Source organism: Taeniopygia guttata, chromosome 2 (genome assembly GCF_048771995.1).
Source record: "Taeniopygia guttata chromosome 2, bTaeGut7.mat, whole genome shotgun sequence".
NCBI lineage: Eukaryota > Metazoa > Chordata > Aves > Passeriformes > Estrildidae > Taeniopygia > Taeniopygia guttata.
Window position 1 is genome coordinate 20,500,049 of NC_133026.1, and position 22,078 is coordinate 20,522,126.

At 36.4% G+C, this 22,078-nt stretch overlaps 1 protein-coding gene across 2 annotated transcripts in view; it reads right to left on the reverse strand.

Moving 5' to 3' along the window:
* The window catches only part of LOC100222908 (macrophage mannose receptor 1), a 52,070-nt gene that overhangs the window by 19,283 nt on the left and 10,709 nt on the right, over positions 1-22,078 (reverse strand). For both annotated transcript variants that reach the window (XM_030264585.4, XM_072925484.1), the window contains exons 5-14: positions 19,952-20,065; positions 17,540-17,686; positions 12,955-13,137; positions 9,796-9,953; positions 7,010-7,123; positions 5,627-5,742; positions 4,194-4,342; positions 2,623-2,822; positions 1,900-2,024; positions 717-804 (exon numbers count right to left, since the gene is read on the reverse strand). In XM_030264585.4, coding sequence (XP_030120445.2) covers positions 717-804; positions 1,900-2,024; positions 2,623-2,822; positions 4,194-4,342; positions 5,627-5,742; positions 7,010-7,123; positions 9,796-9,953; positions 12,955-13,137; positions 17,540-17,686; positions 19,952-20,065 — 1,394 coding nt within the window. The remainder of the gene's footprint in view (positions 1-716; positions 805-1,899; positions 2,025-2,622; positions 2,823-4,193; positions 4,343-5,626; positions 5,743-7,009; positions 7,124-9,795; positions 9,954-12,954; positions 13,138-17,539; positions 17,687-19,951; positions 20,066-22,078) is intronic.

Genomic DNA, 22,078 nt, shown 5'->3' on the forward strand with positions numbered 1-22,078 from the left:
AGTTTAAGTAAAAATTGGTTTTGTGCACACTTGGAAGAATACAAACATTTTTCATGGGACCTAAATTTTTAAATTACATTTAACAACAATGCTGGGGCATGCTACATCTTGATATTAAACTAATTAAATATACAAAATGAGTAGAATAGGATATTATTCAGACGCAATAAAAATGTTGACATTTACCTTAGAAGAACTATTACTGCTATTCTAATTTTCCTATATAAAATGCAGTTTCAGGTATCGTAAATCCCCATCAATATATCTTGAGCAACCTTGTATCAAGTACACCTACATCTCCAAAATCACTTTCATTTCTACAGTTTTATACCTTAGTTTAAGTAAGTCAAACTGATATTAAAAAAGTGTTTTCAACTCCATGGAATGTAAGCCATTGAAGATGATGAGCAAAGAAAAGAACAACTCAAGAAGGACTATTTTACACAAAAAAAAATCCTCACATTCATAGAAATATCCTTTTAGTCTGCATGCATTTAGTTTCCTTGTTGATTCAATGTGTATCTCTTTATCAAAAATCAGTATATTTTAGCCAAAAAATATCAAGCCATGAAATTGCTATTCATTAGCTTTCTTAAAGAGTGCACAATACAGAGGGTTATGATTAAGCATAAAAAATACACAAAAACATATACACTACACATAAATCAGAAGCACAGGGAATGCAAAATAAAGCTGTGGAAAATTAAAATACTCACTGGAGATCCATCACTCCAAGCAAAGCCATCATCAGGATTCAAATAATATAAACCTATCCAGAAATTCTGATGGTAAAAGCCATTGTTTCTAAAAAAAAAAAAAATACTAATAAGGGCATTACAACATTTTTAACAATCTGTCATTTACTACAGTTAAGAATTCTCTAAGGATAACTTAATGCTGTTAAAAACAATATAAACCAAGGTGGAAATAAATTAAAATGCAGCTGCTTCTAGCTGTTATCATTATGCATTAACTCAGATTGAAATACATATCAAGAAAATTACCAGATACAACTCCTTTATATAAAGTGGCTTAATATCTTTGTATAATGGTTCACTGGCTACTGTTGCTCCATTTCTCAACTCCTCATTTTCCCTGTAAAGGCACTTACAGCTTTCAAACGGAGAGTTACTTTGTGCAGTTGAATCACATTTTAAAAATATCACCTTCAACTAATCCTTGTCTGCAAGTAGGCACATTTTACTGATTAATATGTATATCTTCAGTCAGTTTGTGGTAATGAAGCATCTGAGACTTCTTCCTTACTGTAAACACACAACTAGGGTTCTAGTATGGTTATACTATTTTGCAGGGCCATGTTGTTTCAGTCTTGCTTCTTGGTTAGCCAGGGATGTACAAGAACCTTGAGCCTGGTTTGTTCTGGTCATATTGCATGCGTTAGCTTTTCATATTATTTAGAAATCTCACCCTTGTTTTTTGCAGTTCAGGGACTTACTAACCTTATTTATCTTGCTCATGTAAGAAAAAAAAAAATCTGAAGTTGCCTCTACTTTTTTATTAGTTCATAAAATTGACCAAAAAAATCAGCATATTATCCAGATTTAATCAACTGTTACCATTTTTGTACACTTACGTGAAAACGACTGGCATCTGTAGTAATTTTATAATATCAACAACTCCACAGTAAATAGCTTTACTTCAGATGATAGATGTTGCCTTAACCAGATATCTTGCCCATGCCATCTCGGCACCAGCTTTTGAGGTCATTGCTGCTAGTCATACAACTACTTCATCAGCTTTACTCTTTTGCTGTGTTTTGGACACAGACACAGATAGGGATTGCAGACTGCCTTGTGCAGAAGCAAATGCATAACCACCTAAGCAGAAATGTTTCAGAAAGCTCCGGAGGCTGATGGAAGGGACCCCGCGGACACTCACGTGATGGAGCGCCAGATCACGTACTGCTCCTCTTTGCTGTTGATGGAGGCCAGGTCTCCTCCTATGGATCGGCAGAACTCCTGTGATTCCAGCCACGTCTTCTTGTGCTCTGCTCTGGAGAAAGGCTAAAGAGACCATCTTGGCATCAGACAAAACAGACCATAGAGCACAAGATCAAGAAATATCAGTTACCCAGAAGGAATCGATTTACAATTATACTCTCTGGGGATTACAGAAACTGAGTACAGGGCTTAGGAGTGTTCTCCTCTGTGAAACACAGGCTTGGAATCAACTCTATAAGTCAAGTTACACACTGCATCGCTGATAGGAGTGTCTACTGCAAGACAACCACCAGACCACAAAATTATCTGAACTGGAATTTAAGAAAAAAAGGTCAAACCTGAAGATTAGTCTTTAAGAGAATAAACAAAACCATGAGCATTTCAGTAGAAAGGAAGAAGACTTCTACATATAATCTGGAAAAAAGATTATGAAACAATAGGACACACATATGTGTCCCAATTTTTATTGGGATCACAGAATATTCTTAGTTGTAAGAGACCCACAGGGATCATCAAGTCCAACTCTTAAGCGAATGGCCCATAAAGGGATCAAACCTGAAACCTTGGCATTATAAGCACTATGCTCTGGCAAACTGAGCTAATCACATGTATGTGAAGCAAATAGAAACAACCTTAATGCAGAAATAACCGACATACTTACTTTGAAACAGAAGCGAATATGATTGTTTGAGTTCCAGCCTTCTGGACACCGGGGAATAGGAGTTGTTGTGGGAACAGGTGGAAGTGTCACTCCTTCTGCCCACACTTTGCATATGAACTTTGCCTTTTCTTCACATTTTATTACATCCCATAATCCCCCTGCTATTCCAGTCCTCATGGCAACACAGCCTGGCTTTCTTCCTGATTGTAAACAGGAATGTACACAAATGCCATTTAGGGTGTTATAAGAAGTTAGAAATTTTCATATTCTATCCTGGCAGAAACAAAGTTGTTGTACAGAGTCAAAAACATTTCTAATGTCTTCAGGAGGACCACAGAAATTATCAGAAGGCTGGAACACCTCTCCTACAAAGAGACACTTAGGTAGTGGAGTTGTTCAGCCTGGAGAACAGAAGACTCAATATCTAAAGAGTGAAGAAATATCTAAGGTGAAGAAAGACTTTACCAGAGCTTATAGTGACAGAACAAGTGACAATAATTTTAAAATGAAACAAGGTAGATTCAGATTGGGCATAAGAAATGAATTTTTTTTTATTATAAATGTAGTGAGTAAGTGGAACAGATTGCCTGGACAAGTTGTGGATGCCCTATTCATGAAAGATATCAAGATCAGGTTGGACTTGAATTTGAGCAACCTGGTCTAGTGAAAGGTGTCCATGGCAGCGGGTGGGGACTAGTTGATCTTGAAATGTTCCTTTAACATAAACCATTCTATGATTCTATGATTCTAATACATGAAGAAAAAAAAAAAAAAGGCAATAATAAATCTGTAGCTCATCCACTCTGAAATGCTGAATTATGCCTCACACCAAATCGCCTGCAGTGACTGACTCTAGCTAGATCATAATCTTAGATCCAAGAAATTCTCCCCTAAAAGTGAATATGGTTAGAGCTTGTTTCTCATTTTTTTCAAAATTGACTTAAAATTTTCAAGAACTAACTGGGTATATATAAGCCTACATAGCCTTACCACTTCACATTATTCAAATCAGCAATTAGGTACTGAACTTAAACAGAATCAGAGGACCTCCTGAAAGGCATATGCAATGTACCAGAACTTTGAGCACCAATAACTACCCCCTTTCTGATGTGATAATGTCAGATTAAATGACCTCCCATTGTTATATTTTGGCCCTCTTGTCCTATCTTACAATCCCATTTTCTCTAGGACTCAGAGAGGCTTCATGTATGCTGATATCCCACACACTCAGAATGTGCAGTGAACGAGTGTGCCATGAGATTTGGCTCAACAGGCAGGACTTGCAAGGAGGATCACTAGGCCTGCCAAGATTGCTTCTCCAGAGCAGCAGAACAGTTGAAAATCAGAAACTTGATCTCAATGAAAAGTTTCTTCCCAAACTCATACTAAAAACTCATTTCAGCACTAGGCAGGAACTTAGCAGCCACACTGGATTCTTGGGGAGAGCAGTCTGATGTATTTGAAAGCCAATGGCCATTATGTCATCAAGAGAGTGCAAAGGAAAAATCTTCAAGCAGTGAGCAATTTAATTCAGGCCTTGGACCCGTGAAACAGCGCAGAGTCATACCTACCAGGCATTTCAGAATTCCAGTGTGTAAATAAGACAGATTCACCATTACACCACTTGAATGTTCCCTTTTCTTCTATGTCTGAAAGTCCAATCCAAAAGTATCTTTCTTTTTTCAGCCCAACCAGGCTGGTCAAATAGGCTTGTTCATATCTGTTTAAAAAAAACCAGTCAACAAATTAATACTGTTAAATTTATTTTTTAAAGTTGCCAAAGTTTTATTATTTTCTCAGAATTACAGCTGCACCTTCTTGAAATCATAGCTTGAATGGATTTTATTCAGCAAAGAATATAACAAAAACATTAAATAATAGATATTTTGTAAGCTTCGATATGAGAGTATTTTGCTTTCTTCTCAGATGCCCCAGTGAATGAGATGGCCTTATCATGGACTGACAGGAAATTCTTGGTAATGGAGAAACCTGACATGCCTTATGTTTCATACCACCTATTTTGTGAGTTTCTAGTACTCTTGTTTTTATTACTTCTTGCTTCAGACAAATCCAAATCTGAAAAAGGAATCTCAGCATTACTGAAGTTACAGAAAGTAGAGGCTAAAGTAGTATGATACTAAATTATAAACCTGAGGAACACTGTAAATTAGATCCAACTATTGGGCAAGACAAGTTATATTTAGCAAAGAAACCTATGTAGAGGTAAAGCCTGTCATAGTTCACCGATGTTTAAAGAATCAGCTCCTAAGAAATCAGAGCAAATTAAAAAAGCCTCCTCCTAACAAGGTGTAGTCAGAAGGCCACGTTAATGTTAAAACATTTTGATGGCAGCTGCAGTGCTATGCTTATAGAGTTATTCATGACAGCTGGAGCTTTCACAGTAGAACATAAAAATTTTGATTATATAGAAATAAATAAGATTGTGTAAAGCATCAAGTCATCTGCAAGAAAAATATTTTGTTTCTTAAACTTTTTAATTTTTCTGTATTTCACATAGAGTAATGTGCACCTCCTCTCCAGAAATTTTGCACACATCTACATTGTGACAGATTTTCAGGTACCAAGTGCTTTACATAATTTGATTTCTCACTTAAGTTTTTAAAAGTACCTCAATTCAAAGACAAGATAGTAAAATTATATCCTCTTGTTCATTTGTACTACATTTTGGAAGGAATTCAGAGCCATTTAATAATCAAAACTGGATTCCATATTCTTGTGGTGTAAGCCACCACAAGATACAGTTCTACTTTTTATTTGACAAAACCACCTGTATCAAAGTGATTTCACAGCCATTACCTACTTTCAGTCTAAACCAGATTCCTGGATTTGAATTTACATGTAAAAACTTTGTGAATTTCTGTATCGACAGATAGCTGTCCTCTGAAGCTAGACATTTGTCCAGTCAGAGTCTTTATTCTGATATGCAGGTGATGCTACAAGTCGAATCCCCATTTGACCCTCGGAAAAGGAGACATTTACATACCTGTCTTCAACTGTTGCTAAAAAAGCCTGATGACTTCCACAGGTTTGATTTGCTTGAGGAAATGTTAGAAATGTATTTCCAATGAAGTAACAATAAAAACCATGTCTTTTCCAGCCCTGTCAAAATAAATGTGATCACATGTAGGAAAGGGAACCAACAAAACAGAAAACGGATTTGTCCACCGTTACCTAAACACTAGACAAAGAAACAATATAACTGAAAAAGAGTGGAAGCAGGCAGGATCAAAGCTTTTTAGAATTTTGTTTCATAAAATAATTTTTCATATCTAATGAATTTTCAATCAATGTATTCCATTCACAAAGGGATGAGAGGCTTTGCAGTGCAACTTTTGTGCCCAGAAAAGGATTATAACCAGTGCATAGGCATAATGAAATTGCGAGGACAGTCTTGAAAAGCAGACTTCAGCTTGAATTTTCAGAAAGGGAATGACACCTTAAACAAGTTTGTTTATTCTTAGCTACCATTAAAACTCACTCCCAAAGTTTTGTCATTCAAATATCATTTTCTCAGGGACATACTGTCAAGAGAAAGTTGCTGTGAACAGCCATAGTTCACAAAAAATTTCTTCTGATGGTTTTTCTTTCTCACTTTTGAGAGTTTTTTTTTTCTACAAGCATGCACTTAGCTCTGTATGCAATGGTAACACCCATAAGCATTTATTTCCTCCAACACTTGTAACAAGTCCAAGTACTCTTTACAAATACTGGGAATAATCATCAGAGACTTTCTCGTAAAGCAGACTTGGAAGAAAAGGCAATTTCTTCAAGGAAAACAAATAATAAGATTTCCTATGACATAATAAATTTCAGTAGCTTTTTGTAATTACTAGATGTTACATCATTAGAAAGCAAGCAAATAAAAATAGATCTGCTGACAATTCAGAAGAAGCACAATAGATTGATTTTATTTGGCCAGTGGTAATAAGTTATTCAAAGTAGAAAGCACTGCCAAAGACAACAGCAAAGCCCTGAGAACAGTATTTAGAAAGGACACCCTTCCTTCTATGAACAATTTTGTAGAAAACTGTAGCCAGAGCTGAAGTGTAGCTGATGGTACAGGCAAACTCTTTAGCGAAGATTGAATTGCAATCAAGGATAAGTGGTCTGCTGCAGGGATAATAGGTTTGAGATTTGGTTTAAGTTCTGGAAAAAGAAAGTGAGTGAGTATTAAGAGCCAAAGACAGTCATAGATTGGATTTAGTCCTATTTAGTCATTCTGCCATAGAAATTAGAAGGCAAACTCTTCTGTTTACAATGGAGCAGAACCTATTTTTCATGGTTTTTTCTGCCACCTAGGTGACAGTTTCTCTTTTTTATCATTCTTAACAGCCTATTCAGATCAGACAGCTTTTTCTGCACTTACTCTCTGGCAGCCCATATCAATAGTTTCCTCTTCTGTAGGAGCATCTGACATAGGTTTCCTTTTACAGATGTAGCCGATTTTCTTTTCACAAGAATGGTCTGCCCAAAATCCATCCTGAACACACAAAGACAACTTCAGTGAACTGGGCTTTAATCTCAAAAAAAAAAAAAAACTGGCTTATGCTTCTAAGTATTGAATAATTTTTTGCTAGCTTTCAATGGAGAAAATCCTTCATCTTAGTTCAACACTTAATTCCAACATCTTATTCCTTTTCCCTTCTTCTGGAGGTGATTTACCATTGACTTACACTTTATTTGATTGTCTACCCTTCTGAAAAGCAATCCCTTGAGAGTGACCCCAATATACCACCTTTACAAAGACTGCTGATTTAATAAGTATATAGGAGGAAAGGGAGATATCAGCTATCCCCAGAGAAATACAGCTCTAAGAGCAAAAGACAACACCAGAAGACTGCATTCTTTAGTTAATGCTTACGCAAGACTTTGAAGATGCAAAAAGTTCTTTGTCAAAGTTAGAATTAATACAATTAATACTCTTATTCCTCAGACTGCAGGTTCTCAGAAGAAACAATGACATTCAGTGGGAGTTGTACTGAAAGTAAGGAACATCACACCATGTTCCCAAACTATTTTATGTACATTTTGGCTGAACAGATCAACTAATTTATTAAAAGACAAAGGGAAACTTGTGCACCATTCACCTGTGCCTTGAAGACTACACCTTTACAGGTGTAATTTCATAGTAGCTGATGGCAAATTCTTTTTTTTTTTTTTTTTTTTTTTTTTTTTTAATTTGTATTATTCTTTCAAACTCCCCTCCGTCCCAAAAATGTAAAATAATCATCATGGTAATACACAGACACTTGTGCCACAATATTCCAAGTTCTCAAGACACTCAACAAACCCTGCTTCCAGCAAAAACTCTGCCAAAGCTCAACACTTCTGTCTACTACAACTTTGCCAAAGCTCAACACTTCTGTCTACTACAACAAAGCCTTGGAGGTTCACCTTGTGTCTGTCCTGTGCTTACTGAAAGACAAGTCCATTGGTGGCTGTCACATCATCCCTACCCTGTCTTTCCCATAAGGCTGGCAGACCCTTCAAATAATCACCCAAATCTCTGACCTTCTCAGACTGGGAGAAATCAGCTTTGCAAAACCTTCAGACTTCTTCAACACGGGAAAAGCTACTCAGAAGCTGTGGGTCCCTATAGGTACACAGTTTGTGGTAGTTGGGAGTGGGGCTGCAGTGGAGCCTCATCCCCAGTGGGCACAGCAGTGAAAAGCAGGTGAGCCGTGGTGAAGAGAAGGAGACAGGGAGTGCCCAGCTGCACTGAGCAGCCACCAAAGGGAGCACAGGGCACAGGTGCAGTGCTTGAACAATCAGGGGTATAAAAGCTTGGGCTAAAGAACAAAAAGGGCAGATGCCTGAAGCCTTCTAATATGATGTTACTGTGTATGGGCAGATGTCTGAAGCCTTCTGAAGATGTAAGGCATTTTTGTGTGTGGGCTGAAGCCTTCTGATATTGTATGGCAATGCTCTCTGGCTATCTCAACTGTGACATACGCTGTGATCTATGTTGCAACAGGTCTCTAGTTGCAGGAAGATCATTTGCTGCCTTTCCATAACTATCTTCTGTGAGACATTCATGCAGTAATTTCTAGTTTCTTCTTACCATGTCTTATGAGCTGCCTTTTGCAAATGTATCTCTGCTGTCTCACTTTCTTGCTAACTAAACCCAAACACTTCCTTGAAAAAGGTGGTGTTACAGACAGGGCCAGGCTTTGTTCCATAATAATGAATGATAGATTCAGATGGCTTCCACCAAGGACTGATCAACCCAAAAATAGCAACAATGGAAACATAAATGTACTTAGGCAGGTAAATGTCAACCAACTAAGAAGGTCAACTTACAGTTAGGCACTGTTAATTTTGTGAAATAAGAAAATACCTTTGGTATATATACACACTTTTTTTCCTCTTGATAAAATAGGCTAACTGTGAAGGAAGTGGTAAGTTTTAATTATCACAAAAAGGAAAAATACAGACTGACTTTTATGCCTGGTATTATCTCTGTTCCTAAAATACTCCTAGGTGTTTTATATGATCATTGCCACATTCCAGAAGACAGTCCTTTCAAAGCAGCCTTTAAATTGTAGATATACAGTCACTCACTCTGGAAAGGCTTTCACTAATGCCACTGCTAAATACTCTACTACTTTTCTCACAGCTCTTCATGTGCAGTGCAATTAAACCACCTAGATCCAAGATATATAACTTTCCCTAGAAAAATAAAATTAAGACTTGTATTTCCTTCTAAAGAGAGTATTTTTCTCTAGCATCAATAAAGATTGCTAGTGCAAATTTTTAAGGTGAATCCCATACTCAGTCAAAACATAAAAAAGCCAAACATGCAAAAAAATGTCTTTGTAGCATCCTGAAGAAACTCATTTACATGTTTGTCTGCTTCCTGGTATAATTATAAGATTCTTTTAAAAGACCACACGCACAAATTGAAACCCAGGAATGTGGATCCTGGGGGGCAGTTGCCACTATTTGTCTGCTTCTCAGGGAAGACAATGAAATTTCCTTGCAATCTCAAACAGAGATCCTTCCTCCAAAAATTAATTTCTGACACTAAAATAGGCTGCTTGAAGCAGTAATATCCCCATTTAAAAAAATATTTCTTACTTGCTCTTGCATAGAAAAAGCCCAAATGACAAATGAAATTACAAGACAATTTAGTCAATAGCTATGTGAGTTTACCTTTCCCTTCATAACGACACAGTCCTCTTGCCTGTTGTTTGCATGAGTGGGTTCTCCACGAAGCCATTTAGTGTAGGTGACAGGTGTTCCATCACTCCATTCAAAATACATCTGAACCTTGAGGTCATTCAACCCAATCCACAGCTCATCAGATGGCTCTAAAACATATAATTAACAACCCTGTCACATAATGTGAAATTTCTTCTTTGTGGAAAAGAAAAAATTTTATTCTCAGGAAGTTGAAAAGGCAGCCAGGAAATTAGAGTTCTCAGCCTCATAGAGTGATTGCCTCAGCCTCATAGACTGATTCTCATATACCCACTCCAGTCATCAGGAAAGGCCACTCACCAAAATGGCAATAAAATAAGGGTGTTCACCTTCATAGAATACAACCAAAATACTCCCTCTGCTGAATTATATTGCAACACAACTACGTTTAAGTTCTTTTCCTTTTCAAAACTTTTAACAATATATGAATAAACACCTAAATAAAATATTATATTCCCCTTCCTCCTACATCCAGTATCATGAAGAAAGAAATGTCCTCTTTTCTAATGCCAAGACACCCAGTGATGTCTTTTAGATCTGAAAACCAGAGTACTTGCAAGTTTTTCCATTATATGTGTTTCTATATTTTGTTTCATTTCAGAGTAAAGTGACATTAATGTGGTTGTTGGATTTTTTTCACTTTACAGTTAAAGGAGTTAGCTGTTGGCTTTTGGCTTGAATGAAACTGCAGGACTGCTCAAGAAATTTACTTCACACTATCTGTTTCTGGAAGGTTTCCCATTCTGGCCAACCAAGATACTGCAAGCATCACCCTTCCAGCCAGTCACTTGAATGACAGAGTCAATTCTCTGTCCTTTCTCCTTGCCTCCCTTGACTCTCCTGCCTTCATTACACCTAAGTGTGATCAGCCCTCATAGCTCATCCATAATTTCTTACCATTTCTCTACCCCTAAGCCCTCAAATTCACAGGTTCTCAGGCTCCATTTTCATACACCTTTACCCTTTCTTGCAGACTGAGGTTTTGCTCAGAAACCCCCCAAAATTATATTTCAGCACCCTTGTTTAAGCTCTCTTCTGCTAACACATTGAAAGCTGTTCCAATTCTACTGCTCATCATGCTCTCATTTCCTCCTTGCCCACTGCCACCATGCTCCTTAATTTATTTTTTGTTCAGGTACCTCTTAAAATCTTTCTGTCTGTGTTTACTGAGCACTTAGCACATGAGAGGCATTGTCCATGTTCAGAGCTCCTACAGTGGTGGGCTCACACCACAGTAATATGAACAATAAACAACATCCTTCAACAAAATAACTATGTCAAAGCTATTTAAATAAGCCATGTAAATCTGTGGAGTCTCTTCCCACTTAACATTTTTTTTTTCCTTGCTAGAAGAACTGCTGCTTTTTTTTCTATAGAACTGTATGACTAAATACCAGGAGAGTTTTTTTCCAGCGTTTTGTAAAGCTGCTTCCCATTCTCAGTCATGCACTGGACCACATTTATGCCATATCACATGCTGGACTTCCGTGTAAACATCCAGAATGCACATCTTTATTCTTCATGTTCCTCTCTAAAGTTCTCCTTTGTGGGTCATGCCAATAAAAGCTCAGCTACCATGACAATATTCATCTCATTGTACCCTTTCTTCCTTTGTTTTATCATGGGACTGTGAATTGTTTGGCACAAAGATAGACTTTTGTTCTTTCTGTACAGCAGTGGTCTGATGCAGACAAGATTTTTCTAGGCACTGCAATACACGGTGTTCTCCTCTCAGTGGTGAACAAGGGTAATCTGACACAGTCATAAATTGTCGTAAAAGGCTTCTTTAGTTGTTCCAGTTTTACTCCTCTGAAAAGAATGCTTTCAAAATAGTCTGTTGCAGCTAGTGTGTCATTTGTGAGAAGCCTGATTTTCTTCAGGATTATTTGCCTTTCAAAAACACTCAATTTTACAAAAACAGAACAGCAGTCAGTTCAGAAAAGGTCTTTGGAGGAGGTATCAAACTATGAAATACCTACTTTGAATATGTAAGGTGATAATATAACTCATTTCCTTAAGAACCTAACTTCTATCAAATGTCCTAAAGTCTCATCAAGAGGTCCCACCTTTCCTAAGATTATCTTTTGAAAGAGTAAAAGTTTCATGAACGAACAAGTCACTTTTTTAGGAATGTGAAGATAGGCACAAGTTGCTGTGGAAGTAGCTAGGATACAAAAGTAAAGCATATCAGCTGTGTTATGATTTCCACTCCAGGACTCCTGCTATGCTGCTGCTCAAAGCACATAGCTACGCTTTAAGTGAAGGATAAACTAACTCATCTTTACCTGGCACTGAAAGCACACATAAGATCAGTCACTTCAAAGAAGCACATGTAGGTGTGAACCTGCTTTTTCCATCAAAAAGCAGTTAACTGCTCCTCCATGCAAGAGCAAGTTCATGTAAAGCAATAGCAACCATGAAATTGCCTCAGAGTCAGCATGGCTACGTCCTAATGAACACATCTTGCACCTGCAGACTAACTTGCCTTGCAGCAGCTCAAATATGTGCTCACAAACCAAGCACATAAATACTGTATTTGATATGGGGCACATCTGAATCCATGTACTGGACAGATGGATTCTTTTTTCAGGAGAAACACAACCAGCATGACTTGAAACATAAGGACATGGCAGTGTTAATAGGACAGAGATCTTCCCAAACTGTCTTGGATGAGCAGACTTTGCTTATCCCCATTTATTTTTGAAGATATATTGTAAAATACTTTTATCTTATGAGAAAGTTTTAAATTACTTTAACCTATGTAAAAGAAGAAAGGAGAAGCAGACCCTAAGAAACAGGAGTTTGGAGATAATGCAATTTGCATCACTGACCAAAACTTTTTTGTAGCAGTAAAACCTGTTTGGGTTTTGTGCTCCTATTCTGTGTTTTGTTTTCTCTGATTTTTTAATTTAAAACTTAAGTCCTTTTGTGCTCTGTGGTCAGGACAATTATAGGATATTATTATATCCTAGTCTGTGTTTTTTCTTCCTCTGATTTTTTAAATTTAAAATTTAACTCCTTCTGCACCCCATTTTATTAACAGGTAAGACACATTCAAAACACCTTCTCTACTTAGTATAAATAGATATGTTATTGTGAAAAAATACTCACGGTACCCAAGTTGAGAAATAACAAAGCTGTATTCTTCAACATTATGGATGCTTGCCAGATCTCCATCCTCTTTCCTGCAAGATGTTAAGGCATCTTTCCATATTTTGGAGTCCCTATGAATTATATAACAGTGACCAGCATATGACATCCATTGGTCAGGGCACCTAATAGGCACATTAGTCTCTGAAAAGAAAAATTGCCATGAAGAGTTTCAGAATTCTGTTCTTTACTAAAGACTAAACATCACATCAGAAAATATTTAACAAAAAATTTAATTATATATTCACAAAGAACAGCAGAGATGAAAAATGTGTGCAGTGATAAAAATCTGTATAAATAACTGAAAGCTGAAACTTCCACATTTAAAAAATACCACAGTTGCAAACAAGTGCTTGCCATTTGAGAAAAGACAAAGACAATTGTCTTTTATACACATGTCTATATGCACATTAAAATGTAAGGTCTGCAGAGTGGTGCTTTATAATTTTTCTACACTGATGTCAGCACCTCTCTTTAACCCCCGTGCCATATGTTAAGAACCTGACTTTACAATACATATTTATGAGAGTAATTATTTTTCAAAAAATATTTAGGCACTTTATGGATTAGCCCATCTGCTAGACTACTGAAAGAAATAACTGATTCTACATAGTCCTAAGAGAACCTAAATAAGACAACTACATTTAGAAATCCTTTTCAGAAGCTTAACCAAGAAAATTATGTTGTCAAAATAAAAAATTTTTTCTTACAACTTTCTTTCAGAAACTCAGTAGACAAACACCAGGGTATTGCCAACAAACACATTACTGTTCAACAAACAATTCAACCTTGGGAGGAGTATCACCCAAACATATAAAAAACAGAGTATTGCTGTTTTAGAAACAAATTATGATTCTTGCAGCTCTTTATTTATAATCAGCAGATGGGTTTTGCAAGCACCAATATATAGAGTAGAACAAGGACAGCAGGTTTTCAGAAATTCTGCTGGCAAAAAAACGTGTATATATCAGAAGAAGGAGCAATGTGTTTAGCAGTTTGATGTATCCCATAGAAATGTTTAAACAGGCACCCAAACTCATGATCAATCAGACCCTTGTTGCAGGCACGTATCCTGTTTCAAGTGGATGACACTGATAATTAATAGATACTGAGCGTCACAACACACGTTTCTATTATAAACAGTATCTGCTCTTTCAGACCCAGTCTAAAAAGTGCTAGCATGTTCTCACAAAGTTGTAGTAAAACTAAACTTTTTTCCCCAGGACAAAGGGCTCAGTGTTTGCTCAGAGACTTCTCAAGTTTGCCAAAGGAGAGGAAAAGCTGAAATGGAGGGTGGGGGAACCCCAGGAAAACAAACTGGATGTACTGGTGACATTGGGAGAAACAAGTGAGCACAGAGGTGACAAACGCTGTTGTAGAAATTAGTCTGATGATCAGAGAGCCACCTAATCTGCTTTATAGCTGGTCTCAGCTCTGAGCACATGCATTTTACAGTGCTTTGCCATAAATCAAAGAACACTCACCATACCCTTCTCTAAACTACAAACACTGCATGGAACAGAAATCAGCAGTTCAGATGCAGCCACAGAGAGTCACAAAGGTATTTGTCCCAGTGAGTCCATGAGCATCTCTTTTTCAAGTGGATGCAGACTGTGACAATAATACTCACTAAACACTAAAGCAGCTATGCCAGGACAGAAAAACTTTTGCTTGTGCACCCAGTAACAAGAAGGAACTTGTTACAGGCCACAAAAATAAAAAATAAAAAAATTAATAATAATTAGAAAAAAAAAAAAAGCTGTTGATGGTCTAGTTTTTTTGGTGTCAGTCTTATTGAGTTACATTGCTGGGAATTTCTTAGTACAAGAAACTCTTCAGTTCTTCATTTCAGCTACTCAGCAAAAATTAACTCTGTGTTTCCCCATTCTACTTTTAAAGAGACTACTGACTACTAGACAACTCAAAGCCATCCAGTTTACTTTTTCCTCCTAATGGAAACAAGTACTACTCCCTGAACATCACTTCATTTAAACAAAAAAAGCAATGCAAATTATCACAAATAAAAAGTAAAAGATAATATTACATTAACATTCAAACAATATTATTCCAAATGTCAAGCTGATAAATTTATTGGCCTGTAACTGTAGAATTCCTCAGAGAGCAAGTACTCTTGTGAAGCTGACTTTCTTGTAAGCTTGAATTTCTGAAGTGTGTAAAATCTAACACTGTTTGACTTGTGTGCCTAAAAGGGTGAAAGCACTAGCTGAAGTCCGTCTCATGATTCGGACATTCAAATTTCTCTTAGACCTATCCTGTGTGGTCTGATAAGACAGAGATACACAGCATTTCAGCAATAACAGTAAGAGCATTTATTTCTCCTAACTGAATATTTAAAGAAACATTTGTAAACAGTACTTTGGGATCACCACGCTTTGTTGGCTTGGGATGAAATCTACATTGGCAGTCACTTTGTGAAGGTAGATAGACAGCCTTTCCTTTCATTATTTTGAATTTGAAATTAATACATTTCTATTAATATACTTTGCTGGGTTACAGAACAAATGCTCTGTAGCCCAAAGATATTTTTATGTACGACATGATGTGGCCCCCTGCTGGAAAAAAATATTTTGTTATGAGAAGCATAAAACAAAAACCTAAAACAATTCTGCGGATGGTTGCTTTGTGAAAATCCATCTGTAATGAAAACAAATATTCTGTAAAGATTATTTCCCATGTTGTTTTGAACACAAGCATGATTACATTCTGTTGTAAAATGTTCCTCTGTCCCACATACTGCTCTGTTTTGCACAATTATAACTTCTAGGGTTAAAATTTCAAAGGCTTTTCTTTGTGTTTAATGTCAGGTGAACAACTAAGTACATGTATGACTTTGCAATTAATTTACTTCTTAACTCAGAAAAACATAATCTGCCATGAGTTTTCCTTTACACCTTTAGAAGCTGAGGGCACCTAACACCTTGCATGATTCTATGCTTACTCCTTTTATTACTTCCCCCTGTGGGACATTTTGGAAAATATTAAGTGAACTACTGCCAATCTCCGGTTTATCTGTCACAGTGTTTACTCAGCAATTTCTGTTTAGTTGAAAACTTTTTTCTCTTCTTTGAAATTGCTGGTAAACTAGAGGGTGGAGGTGGGGGTAAGGAACAAAAGCCAAATGCACAAGAGAGTAATGACCATTAGACACACACCTCCCTCCAAAAAAAAAAAAAAAAAAAAAAAAAAAAAAACTGAATTGAAATATAAATAGTATAGCAGCCTGTCTTAAATTGATAGACTGATAGTACATTTATAGGCATCAGTATTTCAGAACTGATATATGAAACCTCAAAAGCTGAGCAAAACAACCGATATAAATGAAACTATTTGGGTATCACCCGTATACAAAAACTAACAAAACTTTACATCTTAAATTAAGAAATAATTTTTACATGCATTGAAGTCTTTCTCAGCTAAGGCAATGAATGTACTTGATTTCAATACCAAATCATCAATTTAATTAATTAATATGTATTTCAATATCTAATTAACAAGACACTAGCTCATTCTAGTGTTTTTTTCTCTTAGCAACAAAGCAAAAAAAATGAGGCAGAATTCTCTGTCCTAAGTGTTTTAACAGGACTGATTCTATATTGGCAAAAGCAGAAAAAATATTTAAAAACTTCAACTGTTTTTTAAGCCAAATATCAAGCACTGGTTTTCCAAAACACCTGCTTTGCAAGTAGTGATGCATATTAATAAATGAACTGGAAATTAGTTCCAGTATAGCCTTCTGCTTCTAAAGCCTATACAAAATAGCATCAGTGGATTTAAGAGATACAGTTATGACCTGGAAAAAGAAAGGAACTCAGAAAGAACAGAAAAAAGGAATGATGAAACGAAGCAGTAAGTTACAAGAAGTTTATAGTACACAGAGAAATAATAAGGAAAGAGGTCAAAATAAATCTTATCCCTCTTCTGTCTTTTTTAAGTACATGAGGCAAGTTCCAGAGTTAAATTCTTCTAAAAAAGTGTATGTACCTATATAGTTTAAATAATTTCATAAAGAATTATATATGTTTTTGTATGTATGCAAATACATATTTTTATATTTCTATATTTATAGGACATGTAAATACATTCAAAATATCTAATTCAAAAGAATTTTAAAGCATTCTTCTATTCTACCATTGACTTGCACCAACTCATAACTAGTAAAAATTACAGGAAGAAGTGGATTATTTTCATTGTGCACATGGGGCTTCAGACAACTACATCATTTTAAAAACATTAAATTCCTTTTTTATTATTTTATAATCAGAATCTGACAGTTCTGCTTGATTTTGGAAAAGACTTAAATTGCAGAATTATGGAGTTCTCAAGAAGATTGAAGATTATTACACAGGAAGTAAGGAGGCCAGAGCAAAAAAGGAGTACACACTGTTTACTTTTAGAGAAAATCTTGGTCAAACCACAGTCTACAGAGTCCTTTGCTTGGTTTAACCACATGCAATAACACCTATTACAGTTACAGATAAAAACATTGGTCATTAAGGTTTTGCCGAGGGTTTATTATCTAACCTACCTTTAGGAATAATGAAAGACTCTAAAGTAGCATTTCCTCGTTTACAAATATAGCCAAGTTTCTTATCACATTCCCAGTTCTCCCACTTAGCACCTTTGCCAGGATTCAATGCACCACAGATTTTTCCAGGTTCTGGAGAAGGATGGCCTTAAAAACAAAACAAAAAAAAAAAAAAAAACAAAACTAAAAACTTACACCACAAATCTCATAACAACAGACTATAAGCATAACGTTGTTACCCTCCCAACTCTTACATTCCGTTCTGGTCCACACTTCAACCTTAAAATGCATTAACACATAGACAACTGTGATACTCAACAGTCCTTTAGCCTGAAGGGGGAAGTTCATTCCTTTAAGAGATAATTTTTCCACAGCAGCCACAAGTTGCAAATTCATAATTTAACAGCCTCTTTACATGTTCCAAGTCCCAGTAGAAAGCATTATAGTGTATGTGTTTATTTTCTTTGGGATTTTTCTTTTTCTAAATGGAGAGCGTCTAAGCTCCAGAGGACAGTCTTCAGGTAAAAAAACTGTTCTGTAAGCTAGTCAAATTCTGTACTCAGTATAAGAAAAAAAAATAAGTAATTATTTTGCTGATGTGGACATCTTGCTCATTTGTGTAAACAACATGGCAATATCAGAATAATTATATATTTTTTATTATAGTTGGTTAACATTAACACTAACAAAAACACTTAGAAGAAAAGTAGAACCTGTAGAACAGACAAAATTGCAGCAATAAACCAGGTGAACTTTTCTAAACCTAATGTAGCATTATCAAACTTAGCATGTTTTTTCTTTAATTTCTGTCCATACACCACTATATTACATAACAAGCATTGTTGCTACACAGAACAAACACAACAGGACATTATTTTAGAGACCAAGATTGTTCACTGAAATTTTCTTATATCATTATGATTTCATTACTTTAGATTAAATATAGTCTTATATTTGCAGTTGTGTTCTACCTTCTTCCCACGGGAAAAATTACAGTTCAATTTTTTAAAATATTTATTTATTTAGAGCTAGTGAGATGGAAGAACATACAGTTTTCACAAATTCCCTTAAAATGTGTTAATGGAAAAGCAGTTTTTAAACATCCACTGTAATGGGGATGAGCCAGAGGGAGTCTGAGCCAACATAAAATCATGAAGGAGATAGCACAAGTATAAAGTATGTTGTATGTGTAAGAGAAGAGCATTATCTTTGAATGAAATTAAGAAATGTAAGGAGTTAAGGATAAATGGAGTCCATTTTTGTTACATCAAAACCCATCTTAACTATTTAATTCTTTACAGTACAACTGAGAGCTGTCTGCAGTTTTAACAACCATGAACAGCTCCTCTTGCTGCTTTGGCTCCATCTCACAACTGTGTTTCCCCCACTCCTCCTTGTGTGCAGATTCTCATCAGTGCACTTGGATGAAAGACCTACAAATACCTCCACAGCAACTTGCAGTTCATCTGTTTGCCTGTTTGCCTGCCTCTCCATAGCCTCCACTGGAGAGCTATTTATAAAGCAGTTCAATTCACTCTTCAGAGCTTGCCTGCTCAAGAAGTTTGTCCACCTAAAACGTGCTTTTGGCCTTATCTATACAAGGAAGGCCCTGGGTGATATACTGGAGCATGCACTTATAGTTACTGATGATTAAATGCTCAGTGAAGATAAAGAGCGTTTACACGGCAGAACTTCAGACACCTACTTTAAATTAGTCTCCAAAAGCTCCCTGAATAGCCAGTAGGAACAAGACAAGGGTCCTGCAAAAAAACACTCTTACACAGGCAGTCTGAATAGCCAACCAGAGATGCAGCCCTTCACCATGTGCACACATTGCACAGAAACATTTTAATGATGGCACCAGAGTTCAACACTGCAGCCACAGCTGTGGAGTAGCTGGGCTTTTGTCAAAGTAGTCTAGCCTCAGATGTTTGGTTTGAAAGGTGTTTCTGCTGAGGGTAGGTTAATCCCAAATGAAAATGAAAAGGTATTATTGAAGAAAAAAAAAAAAAAAAAATTGGAAAGGAATTTGAAGAAAAGGGAAAAACAAACAAACAAAGTAAAACAAAAAAACCCCACCACTGATCACTCTAATCTCACAAATGAAGACTTTTACAAGACTTCTTCTGTATTCAGAATAAAATAAATTAGGAAGATATGCAAATGAAGTGTCAAAAGATGACTTAAAACTTTCCTATGGATTTTGAGCCTACCATTTACATTATGAATAATAAATTAGGCCTGGGGCATATCTCTATCATAAGGGCCACAGTGCTCATAATCACAATCAGAATCTTTAAGTGTCATAACAAGCTCAATAATTGCAGGCAAATAAAGCACTAGAAAAGATATTTGTTACACAGTGACCAAATTTTTGCCTCTTGAAATGAGTAGCAATGCATTTAACCTTACCTGGCACCCAGTTTAAGTACCGAAAAGGAGCACCACCAACCCATTGCCATCCACTGTTGAAATTCAAACTGTTGAGACCAAACCAGAGAGCTGAACTCAGTGTGCGAGTCAGACCTAGGTAAAAGTGACAGAGAGAGACATTGGAAGTTCACAGCAAGAGAAAACACTCCTCAAAACTTGAGATCTGAATTCTTGTTAAGCCTTCTCCTTTTTCCTAGTATAAGTTTTAACAAGTCTCAGCATTTTAGTTGCAGTGGTTATGCTAAACCTGATAAACAGGTCATCTTACATTGGTCAGTTTAGTTTTAGAGTTTTGACATATTTAGGTTTGGAGAATTTTTTTACAACAGAAAACAAAATTACTCTGCTACCATTGATAACAAACATGAAACTTGGTTTTTCAGAACTATAAAATATTAAATAGATAAGGTTGCAGAAAAGGTCACAAAACCAAAAATCAGTTTTCTAAAATGAAAGATATCTTCCCAGTGTATATTTTCTCTTCCATAAAATTAACAAGTGTGAATTTCACAGTGTAAAAAACATGTTCTCATTTATCAAAATACATTAAAATGCAATCATTGCAAATACCATCTTTTTAACATAATATCTTGTGCATTTTTCAGACTGATCTGATTTCAGTTCTTTAGCCAATGTTAAGTCAGGCTTCAAAAACAACAAGTTCAAATTTATTCCTCTAGCTCTGAAAAGCATGTAGAAATATCATGCTTATATATGGCTCTGCTGAACATTATTCATAGTCAGTACTAATCAATTGTCTATCTCTGCTTTTAGTATAAGGCTTGGAAGTGCAGCTGTATGCCTGCTGAAGTGTGTTTATGCATAGTTCACAGAAAATCATTGTGCAATATATATAATTTGTTTCTGTTTCTACTGATAGCATCATGCCAAGATGTAATTTAGCTGTCTTTGACACCACAGCAACAGGCAGCACTTGAAGTATGGCAAACAAAAGGAGAGGTAGCTGACTGGAAAGAAGTGGAATCTCAGACCTGGTTTTTCACATTAACATGCCCTATTACTTCTACTGGACAAACAATTTATGGTTAGGAGAACTGAGAGCTGAGCATGACAGGAAGTCCTTGTACTTCCAGAGGGCATCTGACAGGCTTGAGGAGTGGGCCCATGCCAACCACATTAAGTTCAACATGGTCAAGTACCAGGTCCTATCCCTGGGTCATGGAAATTCACAATATCAATATGGACTGGGGGATGAATGGATTGAGAGAAGCGCTGCAGAGAAGGACTTCAGGGTGCTCATGGATGAAAAGCTGGATATGACCTGGCCATGTGCACTCACAGCACAGAAAGCCAAACGTGTCCTGGGCTGCCTCCAAAGCAGCGTGGCCTTCAGGGCAAGGGAGGGGATTCTGACCCTCAGCCCTTCTCTGGGGAGAATGCTCAGAGTGCTGCATTCAGCTGTGGGGTCCCCAGTACAAGAAAGGCAGGGAGGAAGTCCAGAGGAGGCAAGAAAATTCATCAGAGGGCTGAAACACCCCTCCTGTGAAGAATGGCTGAAAGAGCTGGGTTTGTTTAGCCTGGAGAGAAGAGACCTTATCATGGCTTTTCAATAAATTAAAAGAACTTCTAAGAAATTTGGAGGAAGACTTTTTACCAGGGCTTGTAGTGACACAACAAGGGATAATAGTTTAAAAATAAAAGCGAGTATATTTTTGGATATAATGAAGGAATTTTTGACAATGTTGATGGAACAGGTTGCCCTGAGAAATTGTTCATCATTGAAAGTGTTCAAGGTAAGGTTAGATGGTACTTTGAGCAAGCTAGTTGAATCCATGATGGTACTTTGAGCAAGCTAGTTGAATCCATGATATCATGGCAGAGAGGCTGGACTAGATGATCTTTAAATGTTCCTTTCTACCCAAACCATTCTCTAATCCTCTTATTCTACACATTTAGAGAGTACAACATATAGTTTATGGTATAGAATATTTTATCTTTCAACTGATGTATTATACTCAAAATATTTTCTAATCTATTTAATAGAGGAATCAGTGAACTATTTGATTTTTGTACACAGGCTGAAAAGGTAATAAAGAGGACTTTTTCAATGTAGAATGTAAACATATTCAAGTAAAATTTAAGAAT